Source organism: Lepidochelys olivacea (genome assembly GCF_965140295.1).
Source record: "Lepidochelys olivacea isolate rLepOli2 genome assembly, chromosome: 14".
Lineage (NCBI taxonomy): Eukaryota > Metazoa > Chordata > Testudines > Cheloniidae > Lepidochelys > Lepidochelys olivacea.
In genome coordinates, this window is record NC_140424.1 from 6,432,929 (window position 1) to 6,455,373 (window position 22,445).

General features: G+C 49.4%; 1 protein-coding gene across 2 annotated transcripts in view; it reads left to right on the forward strand.

Annotated features, from left to right (window-relative positions):
• The first annotated feature begins 313 nt into the window (after nt 1-313).
• Nucleotides 314-22,445, forward strand: part of FAM20A (FAM20A golgi associated secretory pathway pseudokinase) — a 42,290-nt gene continuing 20,158 nt past the window's right edge. Inside the window, exon 1 of one of the 2 annotated variants that reach the window (XM_084646969.1) lies at nt 314-977. In XM_084646969.1, coding sequence (XP_084503095.1) covers nt 649-977 — 329 coding nt within the window. In that variant the 5' untranslated portion in view covers nt 314-648. Of the gene's footprint in view, nt 978-14,618; nt 14,696-22,445 lie in introns of those variants that run through there. The other variant, XM_084646970.1, reaches the window with a different exon arrangement.

Sequence of the window (22,445 nt, forward strand, 5' to 3'; positions counted from 1 at the left end):
CTTGGCAGCTCAGGGATGAAAGGCAGTGCCTGGAGGCCAGCTCCTACTCCTGTACGAACACAGGCCAGGAGAGGGGTCCATCCCTCTGCGCCCAGACCCCTGGAGAGCCCCAAGGGCCTGACGCGCACCCGGCTCCAGGGCATTTCCGCAGCATCCCACGGCGGGGTTCGGGCTTCAGTGGGCGCTCGGGATGGGCGAGTCCGGGCTGCTGCAATGGAGGGGGGAGCTGGCAGGTGATCAGGGCTGGGTGGAGGGGGTGGTTAGCGCCTAATACCTCCCCCTGGAGCGGCGCCACACGCGCTCCGGGCACCGCTGCCCGGGGGTGGCTGGGTCGGGGGAGGTCTGGCAAGGTGCGGGCTGCGCGGCAGCTCTCCCAGCGGCTCCGGCAGCGGGCTGGGCTCCCGCGCTCCGGCTGGCGGCGGCGGGTCCGGGTGTGAACCAGAGACGCTCGCCGGGCGCTCACCTGCTGCCGCCGAGCCGCCAGCCCGGAGCCGCCCTGCGGCGGGCTGCCCCGCTCCCAGCCCTGCCCCTCGGGGAGCGCCTCCGCCCCGGGCCCCCGGTGCCTCCCCTCCGCCACTAGCCCCCTACCCCGGCGCCCGAGCCCGATCCCTGGCGGGGCTCCCCCGGCCCCGCTGCGCCGCGCGGGCCATGCCCTGGATCCGGCGGGACCGGCCGCTCATCCTGCTGCTGCTCGGGGCGCTGCTCAGCGCCGACCTCTACTTCCACCTCTGGCCCGAAGTGCGGCGGCAGCTTGCGGGGGCCGCGCCGGGCTGCCCCTGCCTCCGGGCGCCGCGCCCCGCACTGCCCCCTTCGCCGGCGGCCGCCTCCCCGAGCGCCCGGGGCTCCAAGCTGCGGCGGCTCTTCGCTCACCCGCTCTACCGCGCCCCGGAGCAGCCGCCGCGGGGGCCGGAGGAGACGCTGCTCAGCCGGCAGGAGGCGGTGCGCTACTACCGCCGGAAGATGGTCCGCTGGAACAGGTGCGTCCCGCCCGGGTCCCCTCCCCGCCGGGGGCAGGCTCCTAGCTCGTCCCGGACACCCCCCGGGGACAGCCGCCTCCTCCCCTCCCCAACCCTGGGTGTCCCCATGCCGGGTTCCTGCCCACCCCCCCCCCGTGCCAGGCTGCTGCTTCTCCCCAGCCCCGCGGGAGCGCGGGTGCCCCTGCCCACCCCATACCCCGGATACCCACCCGGCCCCCATTCCCTGCCCGTGGAGCTAGGGGCCCCCCACACACACACACATACACTGTGTGTCTTGCTTCCTGGGGGCATCTGCTTTGCTCTCCGGTTGGTCTCTCCAGTTCTCCAGGCTTCTCAGCTCCCCTAGTCCCTGCCACCCTGTCCCCATTGACTGTCTCTGCGGGATGCCCCATCTTCACTGCAGACCCATGTTCGCCCTCCGCTTAGGCAGAGAAGTGTCAGAGGCCAGACGGAGACCTCCCCCGGCCCATTGCACAGCTGGCCTCACTGTTCTCTGTGATAGGGGCTGGGTGGTTTCCTGCAGGACCATTCTCCAGCTTTGTTCCGAGGGCCTGTCCCAGGCTTTCCTTTCTCCAGGCAGCCTGTGAGATCATCCCACTCGATCTGGGTGGCTCTTCTCTAACTTCTCTGGTCTGATCTCTTGAGGCAAAACACAGCGCTGGCCCAGGCTTACTTGGGCAGGTGGGTGACAGCCAAGCGCTGTCCGTGGTGAGTGAGGCTGGGCTGAATCTACTAGACAAGTTAACTCATTTTCAGGGCTTTTGATTTATAGGCTGGGATTGCGGTCCATACCGCATGAGGCCCCAAGGCCTGTAATGGCCCCTATCAAAGGTTGGCAGTGGGGAACTGGCCCTGGGATCTGCCACACCAGAAGTACAGCCACACTGGTGCTGGGTGCCTTGACTGACACTGTTGCTGTATACCCACCAGAAAACACCTAGCCAGCAGCCGGAGTGTGGGCCAGAAGTGAACAGCCCCTCCTCTAGGGATCCTCCAGAGCAGGAACTGTGGGGAAAGATTCCAGGGCAGGACGGAGGAATCAGGCTGCATGGACAGTCCATGACGGAGGAGAGGCCTGGATGCGGCCCTAGGTTGAAAAGGGTTCCCCTCTCACAGATTCCTGTGATCCATAAGGTTGGGAGTAGGAGGAGCCTCCAAATTTACAGGAAAACTCCCCCGGGCTTCCTTTCCCCTAGCTCCCTGGGAGGGGTGAGCTGGCCCATTCATGCAGCCTCTCAACACAGCTGGGCTGGAGGAGATGAGTTTTATTATCACCATCCCTGTTTTGCAGAGGGCATTGCAGAAGCCCAGCAAAGGGCTGATTTTTGAAAGGTGCTGAATGCCTCTGGCTCCCACTAACTGTGGGGTGCTCAAGGCCTTTGGAAACCAAGTTGTAAATATCTTGCCCAAGACCAGACAGGCCAGTCTGTGGCAAAGCAGGGAATGCTCTGACCCAGGTTTCCTGACTCCCAGAAGACCTGCCCCACCCTCCTAGCCCATCAACAGTCCCACAGAGCAACAGTCACACTGCAGCTTCATCCTTAGCAAGCAGGACAATTGAAATGACGACGACTGTGGCTGGGACAGCGCCTAGTTCTATGAATTCCCTTTTATGTCTCTAGGACAGAGTAGGTGGAGCAGGGATCCGGAGAGGGCCCTCGCAAGGAAAATAGGTAATTGCCTCTTCTAAAAAAAACAGCCAGCATACAAAACAAATTGTGTCAGAGGGAGGCTGTGTGCCAAAGTGTGCTGAGAAGATAACCTTTGTAAATGCAGTGATTGTGCTTGTTTAGCTACTTACCTGCAACCTTTAAACCACAGGGGTCACTTTTTCTGCTTGACTTTTCTACCGGACGTATGTTGGCACTGCAGCCAAAATCATCCTCACAGACCTGCCTGCCTCTCTGTTTTGAGCATGTGCTCTAAACCGTGCCGCTTACGTGTCACAATTTCGTACATTTTTTTTTTTAACAAGCAATGATCTTGGATCCAGAAGATCAATGGGAGCTTGTGACCTTGCTCTGGCTCAGCACTGCAAACTGTACGTCTATATAACCACTGGGATGTAATAGTAGAATTAAACAAGCCCGTCACTTATCATAAGGGCCCGATCCTGCTGTCCCCGCTGGAGTCAATGGCAACAGACCCATTGACTTCAGTGGGAGTGGAGCCCAGTTGCATTGTTATAACAATATCCAGCAGCAGAGAGCAAAGGTATGAAGGCTTGTAGCGCTCCTCGATAGTAGTAGAGAGGTGCCCTTTTCACCCTTCTGAGTTGTTGTTTAAACAGCATCAAATAAAAATAACAGGGTGCTACACAAACTTGACTCCAGAGATGAATATGGAAAACAAAATTAAATGGTGCTTGAGCAGAATCCGAACTGTGTGATGAGCCTGCTCCCACGGAGCCTTTTCCCAAAGGATCTCAAAGCACTTCAGAGACGTTAGTTAACAATGCCTCCCGCTTCCCTTTGCATGTTCCTTCTGCTCAGTTTACACACAGGCAAACTGAGGCGCTCAGAGGCGAAGTGACCATGTCAGTGGCAGAGCGGGGAATAACGCCTGGTGTGCTCACTGCTGATACTTCTCGAGAAGCACTCCCCTGTTCTAACCATTAGACTACGCTCCCTCCCTCCGAGATACTCTGGGCCCAATTCCAGCCCCAGCGGGTGCAAGTCCCAGGGAAGCTAATCGGCGAAGTGCCCACATATGTTGGCGCTGAATTTGTCCTTTTGTCCTTGCATGGCACATTTGCCTGTAATAGTGCCCCTTGCCATGGTCTATGACAATACACCATGCGACGCTGCATCAACACACCTTTTCTCTCATGCTGTGTTCCTCCATGCTACACTCTGGGTCCCGTCTCAGAAGACTGAGGAAGCCACCTCTTTGTTATCACTGCAGCCCCAACCATTTTCCTGTGGCCCGCAATTTTTCTGGACCATTGGAAGCTACTGCCCTCCCCCTCTGTCCACCCACTTGCTGTCACAGCAAGAAAGCCTGGCCCTCGCTGGAAAGGAATTGCAGCAACACATCCGGGCAGGCTTTCAGAAGTGACAGTTGTGGAGAGAAAGGCAGGGGGAGTAAACTGGCAGCCGTGTACACTGCGTGCTGTGTACAGCAGTTTGTGAGGAGGAAGAGAGGAAAGAGGGGGTGTGGGCAGGAAGAGCGAGGAGTTGGGGAAGGAGAAAGTACAGGGAAGGAGTTGAGTTAGCGCGTGAGGCGAGCTGGTGGGGAATTTTCTAACAAACCATTTTTACGCTGGAAAATGCTGATTCATCGCCACTGAAACGGCTCCCACGAAAGGGGCAGGTTTGCCAAAACTACAAAATCTGGAACATTCTTGGGGAGAAAAGTTTTGAAATGGTTAAAATGCCCTGGTTTGAAACATTTGGAAAATGAAACATTTTGTTTTCTTGTTGGAAATGACTTTTCTGTTTGAAATTTGAGTTTATTTATACTAAAATATAAAAGTTAAAAATGTTGAAAAGTCAAAATTGAGACAAAATGCTTTGAAAAAAGAAAAGGAGGACTTGTGGCACCTTAGAGACTAACCAATTTATTTGAGCATAAGCTTTGAGTGGCCCAAGGGGATTTTCTTTCAGACTATAAGTTCATGGAAAATGTTGAGCTTTCAATATGGGGGCCTGCTTAAGGATGAGAAAAAATTTCAAAGTCTCAAAATTTCTCGTGGGGCAGGAGACCAGTTTCTGGCAGCGGCTAGGGGGGACCTTGTATTCTGGAGAACGCCAGTCATATGGCGTAAATGGGAACCACTCAGCTGGAGAGTGAAAATCGTTCTTGATGTTCCCTCTAGAGATGCAGCTTATTCTATGTCATGCTACCAGTCCTAAGATGTTCAGATCAAAGAAGATCACATGAGAAAGGGGGTCAATTGCCGTTAGCTAATGCTCAGTGAATGGTTATCCTTATCACGAAACCAACACCCAGTTCAGCCTCATTAACAGGTCCTGGGCTGGAGATACACAGGCTCTGAAGCTGCTCTTTCCTGAGCTGCTCATAATTCATGCTTGCTATCTAATTTATACCCAAGATAAACTACCAGACCTGCTCCTACTTTACACTTTAAGAGCAAAAGCATAAACCCTTGCAAAGTGTTTTAAAAATCTCCACACACTACTACATAGATCCTAGCAAGCACCACTTCCTTCCACCCGCTAAGTCTGCTGTGAGGGAAATCCAAACCTTTGCACTCTGGTTCCATGGGGTGTTTCAAGCTCCTGGAGCTTGAATGGAGTCTAGCTACTGCCTCATTCTCGGGGTCCTTACATACACTCGCAGGGTGTTGGAACTCGCTCTCCAGCTACCTAGCCCCTCTGGGTGCAGCACTGATCCTTCAGACTCCCCAGTACTTAAACACACCCCCTCTTCCAGACCTCCACCCCAAAGGTGCAAAGCTTCTGGTTTACTGTTTAACTCTCTCAGGGGCAAGCAGTACTTGTGAAGCAGTCAACACACACACACACACACACACACACACACGCTTTGCCCAATCTAACACCTTTATGCTCTTTTATATTTAAAGCACAGAAGAGTATGGATCGTACAAAACTATAAACACTAAACGCATGGCCCTGCCTCAGTTTCCTCACCACTCTTTAAGCTGAAGTCTGGGTCTTTTGGATTTGCCAGAGTCCTTGGGACCATCTGGGATCAGGAATAGGGCAGGAGGGTCCTGCCCATATCAGGTTAACCTCTCCCTCCTGGACTGGAGAATATGCCCCCCCACCCCCCCGAAGTTAGCAGATCAGCCTCTACCCTTGTAAAATCTTCAGCCCCCTACCCTCCCATGTCAGGTGACATCCTTGCCAGGTTCCCCATCTGAACACAAACCCCTCCCAGGTGACTTTGTTGCCAAGGTGACTTAGCCCCTGCTAAACCAGTTCTTCTGGACAGGGACCAGTCCTTTGTCAAGCGTGAACTGATTTCCAACAATTGGGTACTTAAGAGCCAAATCCCCTCTATGGTTGTTCTTTTGCCACCAGTCTGGAATTTTCAACCCATCCTGGAGGCAAACAGACCATAGAGAAGGCAAGAGGCTGCCCATTCACAGTGGAGTGTGCAGCCTGACCCAGACCTATGGGGTTCATAACCTCACACAGAATTCATCAGTTGTACAGACATAGTCCCACTCCTTCACATTACAACAACCAGTTTGTTGTAACTAACTGGCCCTGGGCCAGAGATTAGATTCACAAAAGCATTTGTTATCTGTAGATCAATGGGAGTCATGCTGAATTGGGTCCAAGATCACTCCCAGAATGACAGTTTATAGCCCCGCCTTTGAGTGGCAGAGTCTGAGAGTTTCTTAGCTCCTGTGCAATCTCCCTCACCTAATCTAGTCAGGCCAGCCCCCGGGCCTCGGGTAGTTTTCAGGCCTACATTGCCATTGCTAACACAGCCTCCTGCTGCATAAGTGATCACATGGGTCCACAGAACCACAGTTACAGAAGCTCAGAATAACAGATGACCCAGGTATTCACTCCAGTCCTGTCACCTCCAACACTATGGACTCGCCTGGGCTTGCTACCTTTGACAAATGCACTTGGCTTGCACACATAGGGTGAGATTTTTCAAAAGTGCCTATACAATTTTAGAGCCTTAGTCCCATTTTCAAAAGTGATTTAGGCACTTCAGTACTGAAGTCCCATTAATTTTCAATAAGATTTAGGCTCCTAAGGCCCGAATCCTCAAAGTTATTTAAGCACCTGTTGATTTCAATGGGAGTTAGGCACTTAAATACGTTTGAGGACATGCCTAAGAGTGAGAACAGAGAAGTACTTAAATCGGTTAGACACCTAACTCCTATTGAAAACCAATGGCACTTAGACACCTAACTCATTTAAGCACATTTGACAATCCCACTAAATCACTTTTGACAAAGGAACTTAGGGTCCTAAATCATTTAGGCTCAGATTTTTTACTTTATTGTTTTTATATAAAATGTAAACACATAACAAAAGAAAACATATATAAATACATGCACAAGATGGACATACCATATAAATAAAACCATTCAGTGTTCATTAGGTGTAAAACCAAGGGAGGAGGGGAACAAATCAAAAATAAGCAAACACCTGAATCTGTAGAAGTCATGCAGGGCATCAATTTTTTAAAGCGACTAACTAGATAACTGAAAACACAGGCTCCAATTTTTAAAGGTATTTAGGCATTAACTAATTTAATTTAGGCATTTAGATTCAATGTTGCAGCACCAAACTGACTTAGGAGACTAAATCTCATTTTCAAAAGGGATTTAGGCATTTAGGAGCCAAAATCCCATTGACAGTAGATGTTATTTAGATTCCTAAGTGCGTCCATTACTTTTGGAAGTGAGATGTAGGCACCTAAAGCAGGTAGGCATTACAATGCTGAGTGCAGAAACCTCTACGTACCTTTAAAAATCTGGGCCTTCAGCATTCTTGAACATTTCAAGCCCAGTCTCTTTGTGCAAATACTATCTCTTGCTTGCTTTTCAGGGTAGCTTGCTGCCCAATCCCAGATTCTTTCATAAGCGCCACGACAATGTGCTTTGAGCTAGGTGGTTTGAATGATGTTTCAAAAGATGCCATCTTCTTAAAGAAGCCCTTCCTGTTTGCAGATCAGATCAATCATACTGGGGTTGTGTTGCCCCCTAACTTGCAGTCAGAGTTGATCAGAACATTTCAATGTTGATGAAAAATGGAAACAAAGATTCATGGAGGTTTTTTTTGAGTGTGTTTTCCAGTCAACTCTGCTTTTACGTGCAGACATCTGTAAGTCTCTGGATGTTAGTGCATACATTAGACACTGGAATAATCTCTCAGGCAGTAGAAGTCCCACTGAATCACACTCATATACAACAGTACTGAGGGCCATATAAGCGCCTACATAGGTCTGAGACATAAAATTAGACAGGACAAAGGAGTAGAAAATACCCTGTAGGGGAGAGTCTTGTGTTGGCAGAGGGATGGATTAGATCAGTGCTTCTCAAGCTTTCTGATGTGGGGGACCGGCAAATTTTTTTCCCGATGTGCGCACAGACCGGCAGCCGATGGCTCGCGGACCAGCAGCGGTCTGCGGACCACCACTTTGAGTAGCACTGGATTAGATCACCTAGTGGAGCTTTCATTTCTTTCACTTTTTGTTCTAGGCTTACAGTAAGCCTTATCCTTATCCTGTGTTTTAAATTCCTGCATGGTGTGCAGTGCATTAGATACCAGGAGATGTCACCAGTTGGGTGAGAAGCAACACAGCCTTTCCTCTTGTGCAGTCCCCCTGATGGCAACATGTGGCATTGAATGGCATAGTTCTGCTGGAGGTATAGGTCAATGCTGACTTTGAGCCCCTTGGTCAATGACGTTGTAGCGGGGCACCTCTCACTCCCACAGTGCTTTGGGTAATATCGGCCTTCCCCTGTGCATTGACATCACTGTTGTCTCAGCACAAGTTCACTTCAGGCAGTTATGCCTTGTGAGTGTGGGCCCCGGGCCATGCTAGAAGCTGGTGTCTGAGCTCCAGGGGAGAGCTGCAGAAAACAAGAGTTAGTGCTTGGCTCCCTTCACCAGCTCTGGCCTTTTGCTGTTTCATACTCGGGCGCCTTATCCTTATCCTTCCAGGCCCTGCATAATCTCAACTATGTCTCTCTCTCTGCACTTGTTTCCTTCTACTCCGCCTCTCCCTTCCGATGTCTTCCCCGCCCACATCTCCATACTGCTCTGACACGTCCCCATCTCACGCTTGGCTTATTATTATTCATCATGTGTATTACCACAGCACCTCGGAGCCCTAGGCATGGACCGGGATCCCGTTGCACTAGGCACTGTACAAACACAGAACCAAAGGACAGTCCTCACACGTTCATGCTGTACCCTAGTCTCGCTACCAACTCCCCAGTCCTTGTCCCCCAAGCACCCTCTTCAAATCGCTCCTTTAAAAACTTTTGCCTTCCAGAAAGCCTCCAGCCCTTGCGTGCCTCTCCACAGCCTCCCATGCCTGAGGTCTGGTCTTGGAGGCAGGGCACCTGTGGTACTCTCTGTGTAGAAGTTACAAAGAGCCGGTAACGGACACTCTTTGTAAATCATCCGGTTGACTGAATAGATCCCCAGTCCATTATCTCTTTGAATGGCTGAGATCTTTCCAGAGTGAGGAAAAGCAAGCTATGAAAACAGGGGACCATCAGCGGGTGTAGTCCCATTGAAGTCAATGGAATAACACCATTTTATACCAGCTGAAGATCTCATCCACGATGTTTAGGGAGTGGGTAGCAAACAAGGGAGGGAAGGGGGTCATAGAGAAATGTGCCATGCACAGATTGCTTCCCCCGAATTCTGTCTGAGATGGACACCTAGCCACATGTGAACAACCTTGATTATGTAACAAACCACAGCAAAACATTAGTGTAAGTGACGTGTTGATTAGGGGATGAGGAAAGGATCCTATTTTCTTCCTCTTGGTGGATACTCAATGCATTTTCTTTTGTTGAGAAACGTTTTGGGGTGAAAAGAGGCTGAATCTGCTTTTCCTGCAGCTTTGGACGCTGCTGGTATAAAAGACACTTCACGGAGCGCCCATGTAAACGCCAGGATGTGCAGTGTGTAGCTGGCTCTTGAGGCTCTTGTACAAGTGATCACTTTGCTGTTGGACTTCAGCAGAGATCAACATATTTCTGCTCTGGTTTACTTGTAAAGCAGTTTATTAACTTTCAACCACCAAGTTCTGCTGCAGAGGCTTTGGGGGGACTATGTTGTTCCTTGTGCACAGTCAGACACTGTGCTGAAGGTCACAGAGCATGTCGCCTATAACACCAAGGCTGACATTGTTCTCTGGTGAACTGAAATAAAAGGAACTCCCAGTGTTTCCAGTCTTTCTCCTTTGAGCTGCATCTGGTTACCACTCCATGTCATTGTCTATCACTTCTTGTAAACGCACAGCTCAGTATGTACATAGTTGTGGCCTATGTTCTGCCCTCATCCCTGTACTAGGCCTGATTCTCCACTTCATTACTTCAGCATTACACTGATGTAACAACGGAGCTTCCGCATTGCATTGCAGCGGAAAATCAGACTCACTTCCTCCGGATAAACACATGTGAGAGACATGGTTTGATTCTGACCTCATTCATTCCAGAATTTAACTTCGTTGAAGTCAGTGGAGTTACTTGGATTTACGCTGATGTGAGCAACGCTGGAGTCTGACCACATGTGTCAGTAGAATAGATGAGAAAATATGATGAAGACAGCACGGGCAGAACACTAAGCTCAGAGCGGATGAGAAAGAAGCTCGGGGCAATTGGTGCGACTATTGGTGTAAACCAGAGCTAGATCTCAAGTTTAAAGAACAGAAAACAGACATGAGAGGAAATCTTGTCCAGTGGTTCGGGCATTAGCATAAGACTTGTGACACCTGGGGTCAAGTCCTGCGCCACCACAGACTTTCTGTGTGGCCAAGTCACTTAGGCTAGATTTCTGAAGGTATTTAGGTGTTTCAAGGCGTAACTGATTTAGGATGCTAAAGCTCATTTGCAAAAGAGCTTTAGCACTTAGGAGCCTAAATCCTATTGACATTTGATGGGATTTTGGCACTGAAAAACCTAAATCCCTTTTGAAAAGGAGATTTAGGTTCCTAAATGAGTTAGGCCTTGCAATGCTGAGCACAGCAACACCTAAATACCTTTAGAAATCTGAGCCCGAGGCACTCTGTGCTTCAGTTTCCCCTTTATAAACTGGTGATCCTGCCACTTTCCTATCACACTGGGAAAGACTGCCAGACTCCAGAGACCATGGTAATGAGGGCCAGATACGTATCTTAAGTAGAAAAAGATTCTCAGAGACCACGGCACAGCATAGTACTCTTCAGACTGGAAACTTGTTACTGTGCTGGTGAGACCTTCTTTATTTTTTTCCAGTGGCAAACAATACCTGGCATATGCTAGTCACATCGCTCAGTGCCTTATTGGAAGGTGCTCAGATATCACGAGGATGAACGTGGCAGAAACTGATTAGCATAGAGAAGCAGCCTGAAGCATTTTCTGTGCAAGTTAACAGACTAGTCCAGAGCCATGCAGGTCAGTGGACTATACTGTAGCGATGTCAATAAATATTTACTTAGCAGAGCTAGTTTTTGAGAGTCCTGAATTCTCCACTGCTGCCCTCGGGCTTGTCAGTTAAACCTATATTTTCATAAGTGGTCTGTAATTTGGATACCTCCATTATGTGATGCCTGTTGTCAGTAGCTACCGGTGTGGTGCTCTTCTCTTGTTCGATGATGATAACAGTCGGCTGCGTGCGTGTTCCCTCTGTGTGCTGCCCCAGCTCTGCGCAGATCGCTGACACAGCAGACCCCGAGAGAACCCCCAAAGACCACAGACTCCAATAATGTACAAAGGCACCCGGCCAGGTTTATTGTCAAACGAAGCACAGGAATAGTTTCCTATAGACTCTACAGGGCATACTACGAATATTTGCCCCCGGCAATGGACACAGCTCAGCCAGGGGCGGGACACTCCACTGCCCCTTAGGCTGGACGACAGTGTGCCCTTCCAGACCTAGTCTTCTACAGGTGAAGAACAGATTACTCATCCCTCCTGATGTATTGAGGTGCAGCCCCTTTACTCATTAGGGTGCTGTTTCTCCCCTGTTACATGTTGGTTCAAACGAATCTATCCATCATGTTGTCCTTTTGACCCTGTCTTTAAGATGCACCTGCCTGTTCCTTGTTATCTCTGTGGAGTGTTCTGATGCCATCTTGGCGCAAGTTCTTCTTCCTGCCAACTTCTGTGATTGGGGCCTGCCTCTAGCTCACAGCCCAGCCTTTGCTTAGCAATGCCTGGAAGTACTTTGGTTCAGGCTTCAGGCCTCAGACTGGGCCTCTGATACAAGAGTTTATGTTTTCAGGGCCTCATCTTACTACAATGCCCAGTTTGAGACATCTAAGACCTGATTTTCAGGGGTGTTGAGCATCTCCAGTGCCCACTGAAGTCAAGGCGTGAAGAGGAGCCTTGGAAATGCTTGAGCACCATTTAGTTTTTACCACTGAAGCGCCTGGCCCTTACCCTTTGCAAACAGCCTGCAGTGTTGTGATTGTGTAGAACAAACTAGGAGCCGTGCTTGTTAATATCTTTCCATAGCACGTTTACATGGCTGAGCAAACCGGGAGCTCAAGGCAGTGAGGTTGCTGTACTTATTCACAACAAAAGCTGGAGAAATAAAGTTGAGGGTAACTAAGTAAAAAGTATTTAAGCATTATCAGGTTATGCTGCCGTTCCTGTGAATGGATATTGATTTGGAATTTGCTTTGGGACTAATCTCAACCAAGACACTATCTTGTTATATCAGCACCTTAACAATAACAGTAGGCTGGAAGTTAGATGCTCAGAGTGAACACCAATTTAGCTGTTATGGCAGATATGTGCATGTCTGAGATGTAGGGTCTATATAGGGACTATAAATAATCTGCATAGATTCTGGAGCAATGCAAATCTCTATTGTGCTAAGCAGAGAGATTACATTTTTAAAAGCTGGGCAACGTGTCAGGAATATATTAGAATTTTGAAACTAAGATGGATGTTCCTGGAGCAAGTGCATTGTGGGAACATTAAACACAATCAGATCACGTAGGTGATTTGATGACACTCTACATCACCAACAAAAGCCCATAACACTAAATGCTGGCTGCTTACAGCAACACTCCCATTACTCTGCTGCCTTCTAACCTGGGGCACAGCTCCTACTATTTGGTAATAAGTCTACCCACTTCGCTTTGCAGCTTATTTTGTTTGCTGTGAAGAAATGTTTGTAGTTTGCCTTTGGTTATGACGTTTATTTATTACCCAGCCGGGAGCGAATCCGTGCTGGCCAGGCAGTCACTTGCCCTTGTTTGACTTAGCTTTGTCTCTTATTCTTTTGGGGGAGTGGGTATTGATTATTCCTTAGTCACTTTGAAATAAAATATGGTTCTCATAAAGATGGGAAGCATTCTGAGAACATGCTCAGGCTGAATTCACTCACAGCCACCTCCCTCCTGGGGCACTAAACGGCAAAGGGGATGTACATTTGGGCTCAGCCCAGCCAGTTTCTGGAAAGGAGCTTTTGATACTAGGTGTGCTCTGTCCATTGGTTCCGCAATGCAACCAAGGTGAAGCATTTTATCCATTTAGTTTATGTCACAGGTAGGAAGTCGGCTCAGCCCAAACACTGATGAACTTCTGGCCCCGCCTCGGCAGAGGGTGTTGCAGGACTGCTCTCGAAAAGAGAGACGTCTGTATAACTGAAGTTGGTTAATGGAAAAAAAATCTCATCTGCTAGCACATAGGAATATGCGGCACTGCCTGTAAGTTTGTGGGTTCAATAAAGTTGTTATTATGCTCTGCAAATGGCTTCCATTGTGCGGTGCCTAACCGGTGGTCAATGCCAGCATTCACCATGGGTCCCCTTGTCTGTTCAGTGCCACGGTTGTGTGCTCCAGAAACCTCCAAACTCCTGTCGTCTGCGACCTTGTGACCGTTGGAGGGAGGCAGGGAAGGAGTGAGCCCCATACTATCATCAACCACCTCCCAAAGCAGCATTGCAGGTCCCAGCCCCGTTCCAAGCGGCTCTGCATGCCCTGATTTAAAGTTTCCTCTTTATTCGACTCTTCTAACGTGCTGGATTGAGGGGCCCGGGGACTGTTCACATTTATTCCCAGGGTGAATCTCCACCAGTTGCGGCAGAATGTCAGTCCAACTTGCTACGGAGCACGTGGGGCTTTGATCATTGCATGCAAGAAAACCGCACAGACGTCCCTTTGAGACACTCGGAACTGAATCCTGCTCCAGGATGTAGGCATAACACCGCTGAGGCGGGTGGGAAGGCTGGAGGGGAGCAGTGCAGTGATGATGTTACTGGGAGATGCGCACACATAAAAGAAGGCAGCATGTGGTGCAGAGAATTTGCCAGGCCAGGCCAGACCATTGGTCCATCTACTCCAGCATTCCTCAGGGCCCGGTGGAAAACACCAACCACCTTGCATGCTGCTGCACCATCTGTATCCAGCAGTGGCCCCCTAGTGAATTATTTAGTTACAGTTTAGGGGAAAGGAGCAGCTCCTGGTGTCCCTTCCCATCCTTAATCCCCTTAATCCCCACTCCCTTCGGCCAGAGCTGCAGGTCAGGATCAGCCTGGCTGAGGTCTGCAGGTGCCATCCAGTCTGAGTGCACAACCGCCTGCCTGCTGCAGGGCACGGCAGAGTGGGGAGTGGGGTGGGGGGTGCACAGTGATTGCCAGTTGTAGATCTGTGAGTGCAGACCCACGTACAGCGAGAGCCTTCTGGGTTTCCTCTCCCACAGCATGTCCTTTGTTCCAACCAGTTTGAACACTGCCAACTCCGGCCTTCAACCTCCAGTGCTTCGATGCTTTTAATTTTGCTTACGTCAGGAATCCAGAAAATAAAGCTCCTTCTCAGAGGCAACTTTCTTTTCAGCTTTTGTGTTGCCCAACAGTGTGTGTTTTGTTAAGGGCCTGGATTAACTTGGCGCTTTCCTCTTCTAGAGTGTTCAGTCCCAGCCAGTCCCCTTCTCTGTTAATGAACCACTTGTTATCAGCTGCAGGCTCCTGCTTTCTTTCACTGATCTACCCAGGCATTCAATGCAAACTGGGCTGGGAAGGCTGCTTTCCCTGTCCATGGCTCTGCTGCTGCGAATGGAATGAACAGCCAGTGCTCTCTCCTCCAAAGGATATGTGGTGAGTGTCCCTCCAGTTAGTCCACTCGCCACTTAATTTCACTGCGGTTTAGCAAAGATTGGCCCAAAGCTGAAAATGTTGCAAACATTTGCAAAATCCAAATGAAAGGTAGCGCTTCCCCGCAACCCACCTCCCGATCCCCCGAAGTTTTGCTATAGAGCCCAGGAGTCCTGCTTCGCTCTACTTATCAAGGAAGGTCCAGGTTCCGGTAATTGTCTTTTATACCATTACACGAATGTAGTGCTGTCAAAAATTGCTTCATAGAGTCATCATTTATAGGGCAGAAATCATGTGAAAGCTGGTATCATCACAGCCATTTACAGCACTGCATTAACACTTTACATTGATATGAACTTTTCTACTCGCCAGGATCTTAAACACCATGAAAAAAAAAACAGACAGGGCTCGATTGTAATTAATATAAAAAGATTCCTTCGCTAAGGCTTCTGGACTCAGACAGGACCCTACCTCTCCAGCTAGCTCGATATCTCTAGCCTGGGCTGCCTACCATCGCCTCTCAGGGTCTCTCTAAGTCCTGGCCTGGAGGCCACAGTCATGAAAGGCCCAAGTCTTGTGTTATTTTGGTCTCCTAAATGCCTCCCTCACCCTTTTAAAAAGCATGCAAACAACATGAAAACAAGCACCAATTACCCAAGCCCTGAGGTACAGATCTGGTCCTGAACAAAGAGTTTCATACAGAGCTCTGTGTAACTCATCTGAAATCCCCCTGCGTGCCACATGAAATGGTGAGGCCTAGCATTGTGTAGTAGGGTCAGAGCCTGAGACCTGACTGAGCTACATTCAACCCAGCACCCACGCTACCTTTGCACTCTCCCAATTCTGGACCAGCCAGGCTGGGGTTTGGTCCCGTATGTCTAAACCACTGACTAAAGCCAGGCTGTGACTCAGGTTTGAGCCCACTTCTGTCGACACACAAATCTGCCTGTATTGTGCCTGATCAGCAAGCACTCAGCACGTGAGTCCTAGGATCCTAGTAGGGGATTGGGTGAGAACCTGAGTCCCGCTGAGACTTGTGTTCAAGCTCTGCCGTTCTGTAGTGCGGACACAGCTCAAGCCACAAACCTGAGTGCGAGGGGCTGCATAATTCCATTTGAACATGTTAGCACAGCTCTGAGACTTGAGGTAACCCAGGTTTACGATGCAGCGTGGACACACAAAGCTGGGCTTGGAAACTGCCAGTCCACAAGCCTGGGTCCCACAGACAGCCCTACAGTTCAGTGTAAACATACCCACGGAGGCCATTCCACAAACCCAGGCCCCAACGCACCCCCTCCCCAATACCAAGTGCGGCAGGCAGGGGTGGCGTGGAGCTGGCTACACTGGCTCTAGCCAACTGGGAATTCATTGCACTGGTAGATTGCCCAGTTCAGGCAGCCTTCCAGCTGTTTGCAGTAATGTAATTAGCTTTAGTAACTGCAAATACATGTTGCTGCTTCTCCTTTGTCTGGGTTAATCACAGCTTTATAGCAGCAGATCAGTGCAGGTGATTTCTGACACTGCACCATTCAGGTCCCAGGGCACACGGGAGATGCCAGCCCCGAGGAAAAAGGGCGTGTGTGACTGCATTTGCTCGCCTTAGAGAAGGGCTTGCCCCGCTCTGCAGTAACAATGAAGCTTGGGGGGGTTGCCTCCGTTTCTGGTGCCATTGGAACACATTTCCTTAGGGTGCCTCTGTGTTACCAGCCACGCCAAGAGCCTCTGTTACATCTGAGTTCAGCTGCCTGTCCAGTTACCGAATGGCCCCAAGAGCAGCCTCTGGGGCCCTCCATTTGGACCCTCCTCACTAGGCAATCCAAGGCCAAACTCTTGCCTGGCCTTGAGACCGTCTCATTCCAGGCCAGAGCCTCAGCGGATTTAACCAGCCCTGCAGTGAGGGGAGCTATCCTGATTGACATCAGCTGCTCACAATCTGGCCCTGTATCTCAGACTATGTCTGACTAACCAGCCTTTGCGAAAGAGCAGCCATCTCATTGGCACTTAGTTACTCCTGTGGAGCTCTTGTGTGGCATAATCCCCCCTGCAGGAACTGTTTCCAGACAAGATACAGCAGAAACATCTGCCAATAGGCTGAAAAATTTTCTAGGACTTCAGGTCTAAGATGCAATGAAGAGCACTTGCGTAATTTTTCCAGCACACCAGCACATATTTGCCATCTGTTGGCCTCTTCCCAGGCTTGCACAGTGCCAAAACAGACTGAATGACACACACTTTATCCTGTTGTTCTTCACTTTACTTAGAAATAGACTCCATTAATAATAGGTTGCTGTGATAGGGGGAGTTCCAGCTGAGGGCCTTGAAAGACTTTACTAACTTGTCAGCATTCAGTTTCACAACACCCCTGCGGGGAAGGAACGATTACCCACATTTTACAGATGGGGAAATTGAGGCACAAATTGAACAAATTGCCATTGGAGCTTGGGGGATTCAGAGACTACGGTGCTGGTGGACACGATAAAACCCTAAGATTCGACTGATAGATGAGCTGGAATCGCAGAGCAGAAAGGTAGAAATAGAAGGCAGGCATCCAAACTAATTGTCCCATGTACATTCGTACCCTCATTTGCCAAGCAGTTGAGCCCCGTCGATGAAAAATACAACCCAGAAACAAAGCACCACATTCCAGGACATTTTCCTTTGCCTCCACCCACTTTGGCTAGTTCCCCACTGACTCTAGTTAAAGGCCCCTCATATTCCTGAGCCCGGCTATGGAAAGAGGGAGTTTGCTACCCATGTAGGGTTTTTCACTGGCCTAATTTTCGCCCTTCTCTCCTCACTTGTTTACCAAGCAGAAGTTGGCTTTCCTCCTCCTTCTTTTATGGCCTGGCAGGATTTCCAGTGAACATGTGGAATGTTCGTTTTTCCTGCTGGGACCGAGGCAAGCAGCATTCCAGAGCATGGACAAATGCAGTGAAGTTACTGGGCAAGTGACTGTCCTGTATCAATGACAAAGGGCCATGGGTGGGGGGGCGATGGATACAGGAGGAGTAAATGGGCTGTCTATGCATTTTACAGCCTTTCTCTGCTCAAGAAGGAGGCTCTTTCCCTGAGGAAGGAAAGTGGTCAGCTCCCCACACCGGCTCCTGCCCTGTCCCTGCAGAGAGCCCTCACCAGGGGCCAGAACCCACCCTTTGGGAAGGATGCAAGCCAGAGACAGGAGGAGGCAGGCTGGGGTCAAGCCTTAAATGTAACAAAAACATTTTAACTTTGCATGTGCCCAATCACTCATAGCAACCACCCCACGAGAGGAATCCACTTACAATTGGATGCAGCTGCATCTAAGCAGAAGTCTTTCTGGTCTGGGATTCTCTTTAAGGGCTGGTGTTTGGGAAGGAGGGGTTCCTAGTGTGGCGTCCTGCTCCCCAGGTCTTGGTAGGAGATTATGGGGGCTCAAAGCCAGTGAAGAGGGACAGGTCCTCCCCATTCTCCAACAGATCCCCTGTACGCTGGGCAGACCTAGAGAGGTCTGTAGGTTCTCGAGAACAAACTTGCACCCCTTTTCTTCAATGGCAGAGAAGGAGAAACCAAGCCCTCCTATCCCTGACAGATCAATTAGTTGAGAACACGTCCGTCCAGGGAATTCAGTTCCTCCCTAGCCCCTTCCTGCTGATTGTCCACCAGGAAGAAGCTATAACCATGTGGTACAGTATTAAACCAGCACGGCTCTCTGTGGGTCTTTGTGCTCCCTCTCAGGGTGGATTTGCTGAACATTCCTGCTTCTGAGCTTTGCTCAGTAAACACCACAGACAAAAGGAGGGGAAAACCCAGCAGCTCTATTTCTGCCCTGATTGTGATGAGGTGGGAGATAGAGGTGGGTAGTACCCAAGTGGTCAGATGCTGTGTAAAACCCTTGCACAGCTCTGGCAGTCCACCTCCAACAGGCCTGCTGTTCCACTGATGGGCCTCTCCCAAATGAAACCTCTCACAGCGATGCTTTGTTTTTAATAAAAAGAAAAGGAGTACTTGTGGCACCTTAGAGACTAACCAATTTATTTGAGCATAAGCTTTCGTGAGCTACAGCTCACCCGTAGCTCACGAAAGCTTATGCTCAAATAAATTGGTTAGTCTCTAAGGTGCCACAAGTCCTCCTTTTCTTTTTGCGAATACAGACTAACAGGGCTGTTACTCTGAAACCTTGGTTTTTAATGACACTGAGCGCCACCTACCAGCAGGAGCTAGAATAAACCCAGCAAATGCACGGCAATGCTATGACCTCGGAGTCCCTAACCTGTGTGACAGTTAATATATGGTCAGTCCTGTAGCTCGCTCTGGGTGTAGCAGGAAGGAAGTGCCTAATGCCCCCAAGCAAAACTCCAGGTGACTCCCATGGGAGATTTGCCTGAGGAGGGACTGTGGGTTCGAGCAGGAAGGGGGTTTGAGCACTGTGGTGGAATGGAGCTGATGGCATGTGGCCAGGAGAATCTAACAGCGCCGGATGCAACCTGGAGCAGCTACCTCTTGCCAGTGCTGGGGTCGCTTCCTGGTCACCACAAATGCCAGCACTGCCTTCTTTGGATCACTAAATAAACATGTCGACGGAGAGCATGTGAAAGGGATGATGGAGAGGGCAGCTCCAAAGTGGTGTAGCTGAGCTAACAAGGGGGCCTTTACAGAACTCATCAGTCTAAGGCAAGGCCAGCCCTCCTCTGACTGTGCCGAGAGAGGTTAAGTTTTCAAGGTCTGCATTTAGAATGACAGTTTTCTGAAAGCCTCATTAAATTGGCTGTTAGTTACAGTGCGTGTCACAAGATCTGAGGCATGCCGCAGCCAGATCTATAATTCCCTTGTGCGCTGGGGGTGGGGGAAAGCAGACGTTTTATGAGATGTTCTGAGAGGCTCCGACTCAACGATGGCAAAGAAACACTATTTAAGTGCCATTTTCTCTTCTTTATGGGGTACTGCAAAAGACCATATGCTCTGGCAAGGGCGAGTGCCTTTTATCCCCTGGAAGAGCTGTGTTTTGTGGACACAAAAGCCAGCCAATGATCTTAAACTGGAAGTTTGGAAAGCTGCTGTTCATAGTCTTGGGTGACTTTTCCCAATTTGCCTTTGCTTCCCTTGTATATTCCACCCAGGATTAGTTCTCCGTGCCATCTGCGTGCACCGTGAGACTTCTGCACTCACTGGGGCAGACTAAATTTTACTTCCTCCCCGTTCTACTCTGGCCCATGGTTGGAGCAGAATCAGGTAGACAAGGGGACGTTTCATCCCTACTTACTCCATCTGAGGGTCATGTAGGGCAAGGACTATGACAGTGAAAGGGGAAGCAACATGGGGGTGGTGAAATCTCAATGATCTAGTGGAGTGGGAATATAGACAAGAAACTAAGTCTCTACCAAACTAAAACACTCTGCTGCATAGCGCTGATCAGAAAACTTCCGAGGAAGCTGTTTTTCATCAGAAAATACCATTTAGACTAAACCAAAATTGGTCATGCTGTCACATCAATTTCAACAAAACTTCATTTGGAAAAAAACTGGAAAAGCTTTTAGAAAATGTTCAAATGTCCCATTCAGACGTTTTCAGAACAAGGAGGTTTGATTTTTCATTTTGAAAAGATTCTTGTTTAGACATTTAATTTATTTTATATTAAAACCAATTTAATTTTTTTTAACATTCCACAATCAAAAAAAAATGTTTTGAAATGATCAACATGAGCCATTTGAATGGACCCCCAGACAATTTGCTGTTGCTGTTAGGAATTTCAGTCCATAAAAATAGTTGCAAGTTTTTTGTCCCAGAGACAAACTCTTTGAAATCCCAAAGTTTTTCACGAAACAGAAAATGTGTTTGCCGACCAGCTCCACACCCAATGCTCTCTTGGGGACATGAGCTGAGAATAAAACACGTGTGGCAGACGTTAGTCATGTTGCTTAATCCACTACTGGAATGTACTTGGCTGCTGTGGAGATGAACCTGGTATAAGAAACTGTATAAAATAGACTAGGAGCTCGGCATTTCATTAGCCCCAGCCATCTGCAGAGCACAGGCTGCTTTTCAGGTATTAATGAATTAAGCCACAGAAGTTTCCCACTGGCCTTGGCCCTAACGTACTTTGTTATGACTAGAGCCCTGAGAAACGATTGCAATGAATCTCCAAACCATGCGGAAGATGGCTCGTAAATTACAAAGCAGTGACTCAAAGCAGGTTTGCTGATGCTGATGAATCAGGGCGAGTGGAGGAGGGGAATCCTTTATTTGAGCAAGCTTGGGCAGATTTAGGGCTTGGCCCAGAAGGTGTGCAAAACCTGTCGTTCTCCAGGATTCCCATCCAACACCATCTGTGACTCTGCTGTTTCCAGTGAGGTGGGCTTTGAATTTTGGGGAGTTTTTAAATCCAACTCGCAAAGTAAAACTTGGGACGGGAGAGAGGGCACGGAGTGGTGGGAAAGGGAAGTGCAAAAACTCTGCAGATCGTAACCGAAATAAATGTTCACGCAAACCCCTGTTAACTGAAACCACCCAGTCTCACAGGGCTCTGATTTAAACACGCTGCCAGCGGGCAAGGGTCTCTACAGCCAACCCAGCCCAAACCACTCTAGAAAGTGGTTGTGGAATTGCAAATACATCATTGCAAATGGCAGTGGAAAAATACACCATATTCTCGGATATATTAGCAGGAGTGTTGTAAGCAAGACACAAGCAGTAATTCATCTGCTCTATTCCACACGGATTAGGCCTCAGCTGGATCATTGTCCAGTTCTGGGTGCCGAATTTCAGGAAAGATGTGGATAAATTGGAGCAGGTCCAGAGAAGAGCAACAAAAATGATGAAAGGTCTAGAAAACATGACCTATGAGGGAAGATTGAAAAATTTGGATTTGTTTAGTCTGGAGAAGAGAAGACTGAGAGGGGACATAACAGTTTTCAAGTACGTAAAAGGTTGTTACAAGGAGGAGGGAGAAAAATTGTTCTCCTTAACCTCTGAGGACAGGACAAGAAGCAATGGGCTTAAATTGCAGCAAGGGAGGTTTAGGGCATGAGGAAAAACTTCCTGTCAGGGTGGTTAAGCTCTGGAATAAATTGCCTAGGGAGGTTGTGGACTCTCCATCACTGGAGGTTTTTAAGAGCAGGTTAGACAAACAGCTGTCAGGGATGGTCTAGATCAGCGGTTCTCAAACTGGGAGTCGGGACCCCAAAGTGGGTCGAAACCCTGTTTTAAAGGGGTCACCAGGGCTGGTGTTAGACTTGCTGGGGCCTGTGGCCAAAGCCCGAGCCCCTCCACTTGGGGCTGAAGCTGAGCCAAGGGCTTCAGCCCTGGGCTGTGGGGCTCAGCTGCTGCTTCAGCCCTGGGCAGCGGTGAGGCTCAGGTTACAGGCCCCCTGCCTGTGGCTGAAGCCCCAGGCTTCAGTTTTCCCCCCCACACACACACTGGGTGGTCAGGCTTGAGTCCCCTCCCGCCCGAACCCAGGGTGACAGTGCTCAGACGGGCTGAGACTTCGGTCCTGCCTCCGGCGCGGTCATGAAGTAATTTTTTTTGTCAGAAGGGGGTCACGGTGCAATGAAGTTTGAGAACCATTGGTCTAGATCAGTGGGTCTCAAACTTTTTTACTGGTGACCCCTTTCACATCACAAGCCTCTGAGTGTGACCCCCCCTAATAAATTAAGCACACTTTTTAATATATTTAACACCATTACAAATGCTGGAGGTAAGTGGGGTTTGGGGTGGAGGTTGACAGCTCACAACCCCCCATGTAATGACCTCGCAACCCCCTTGAGGGGTCCCAACCTCC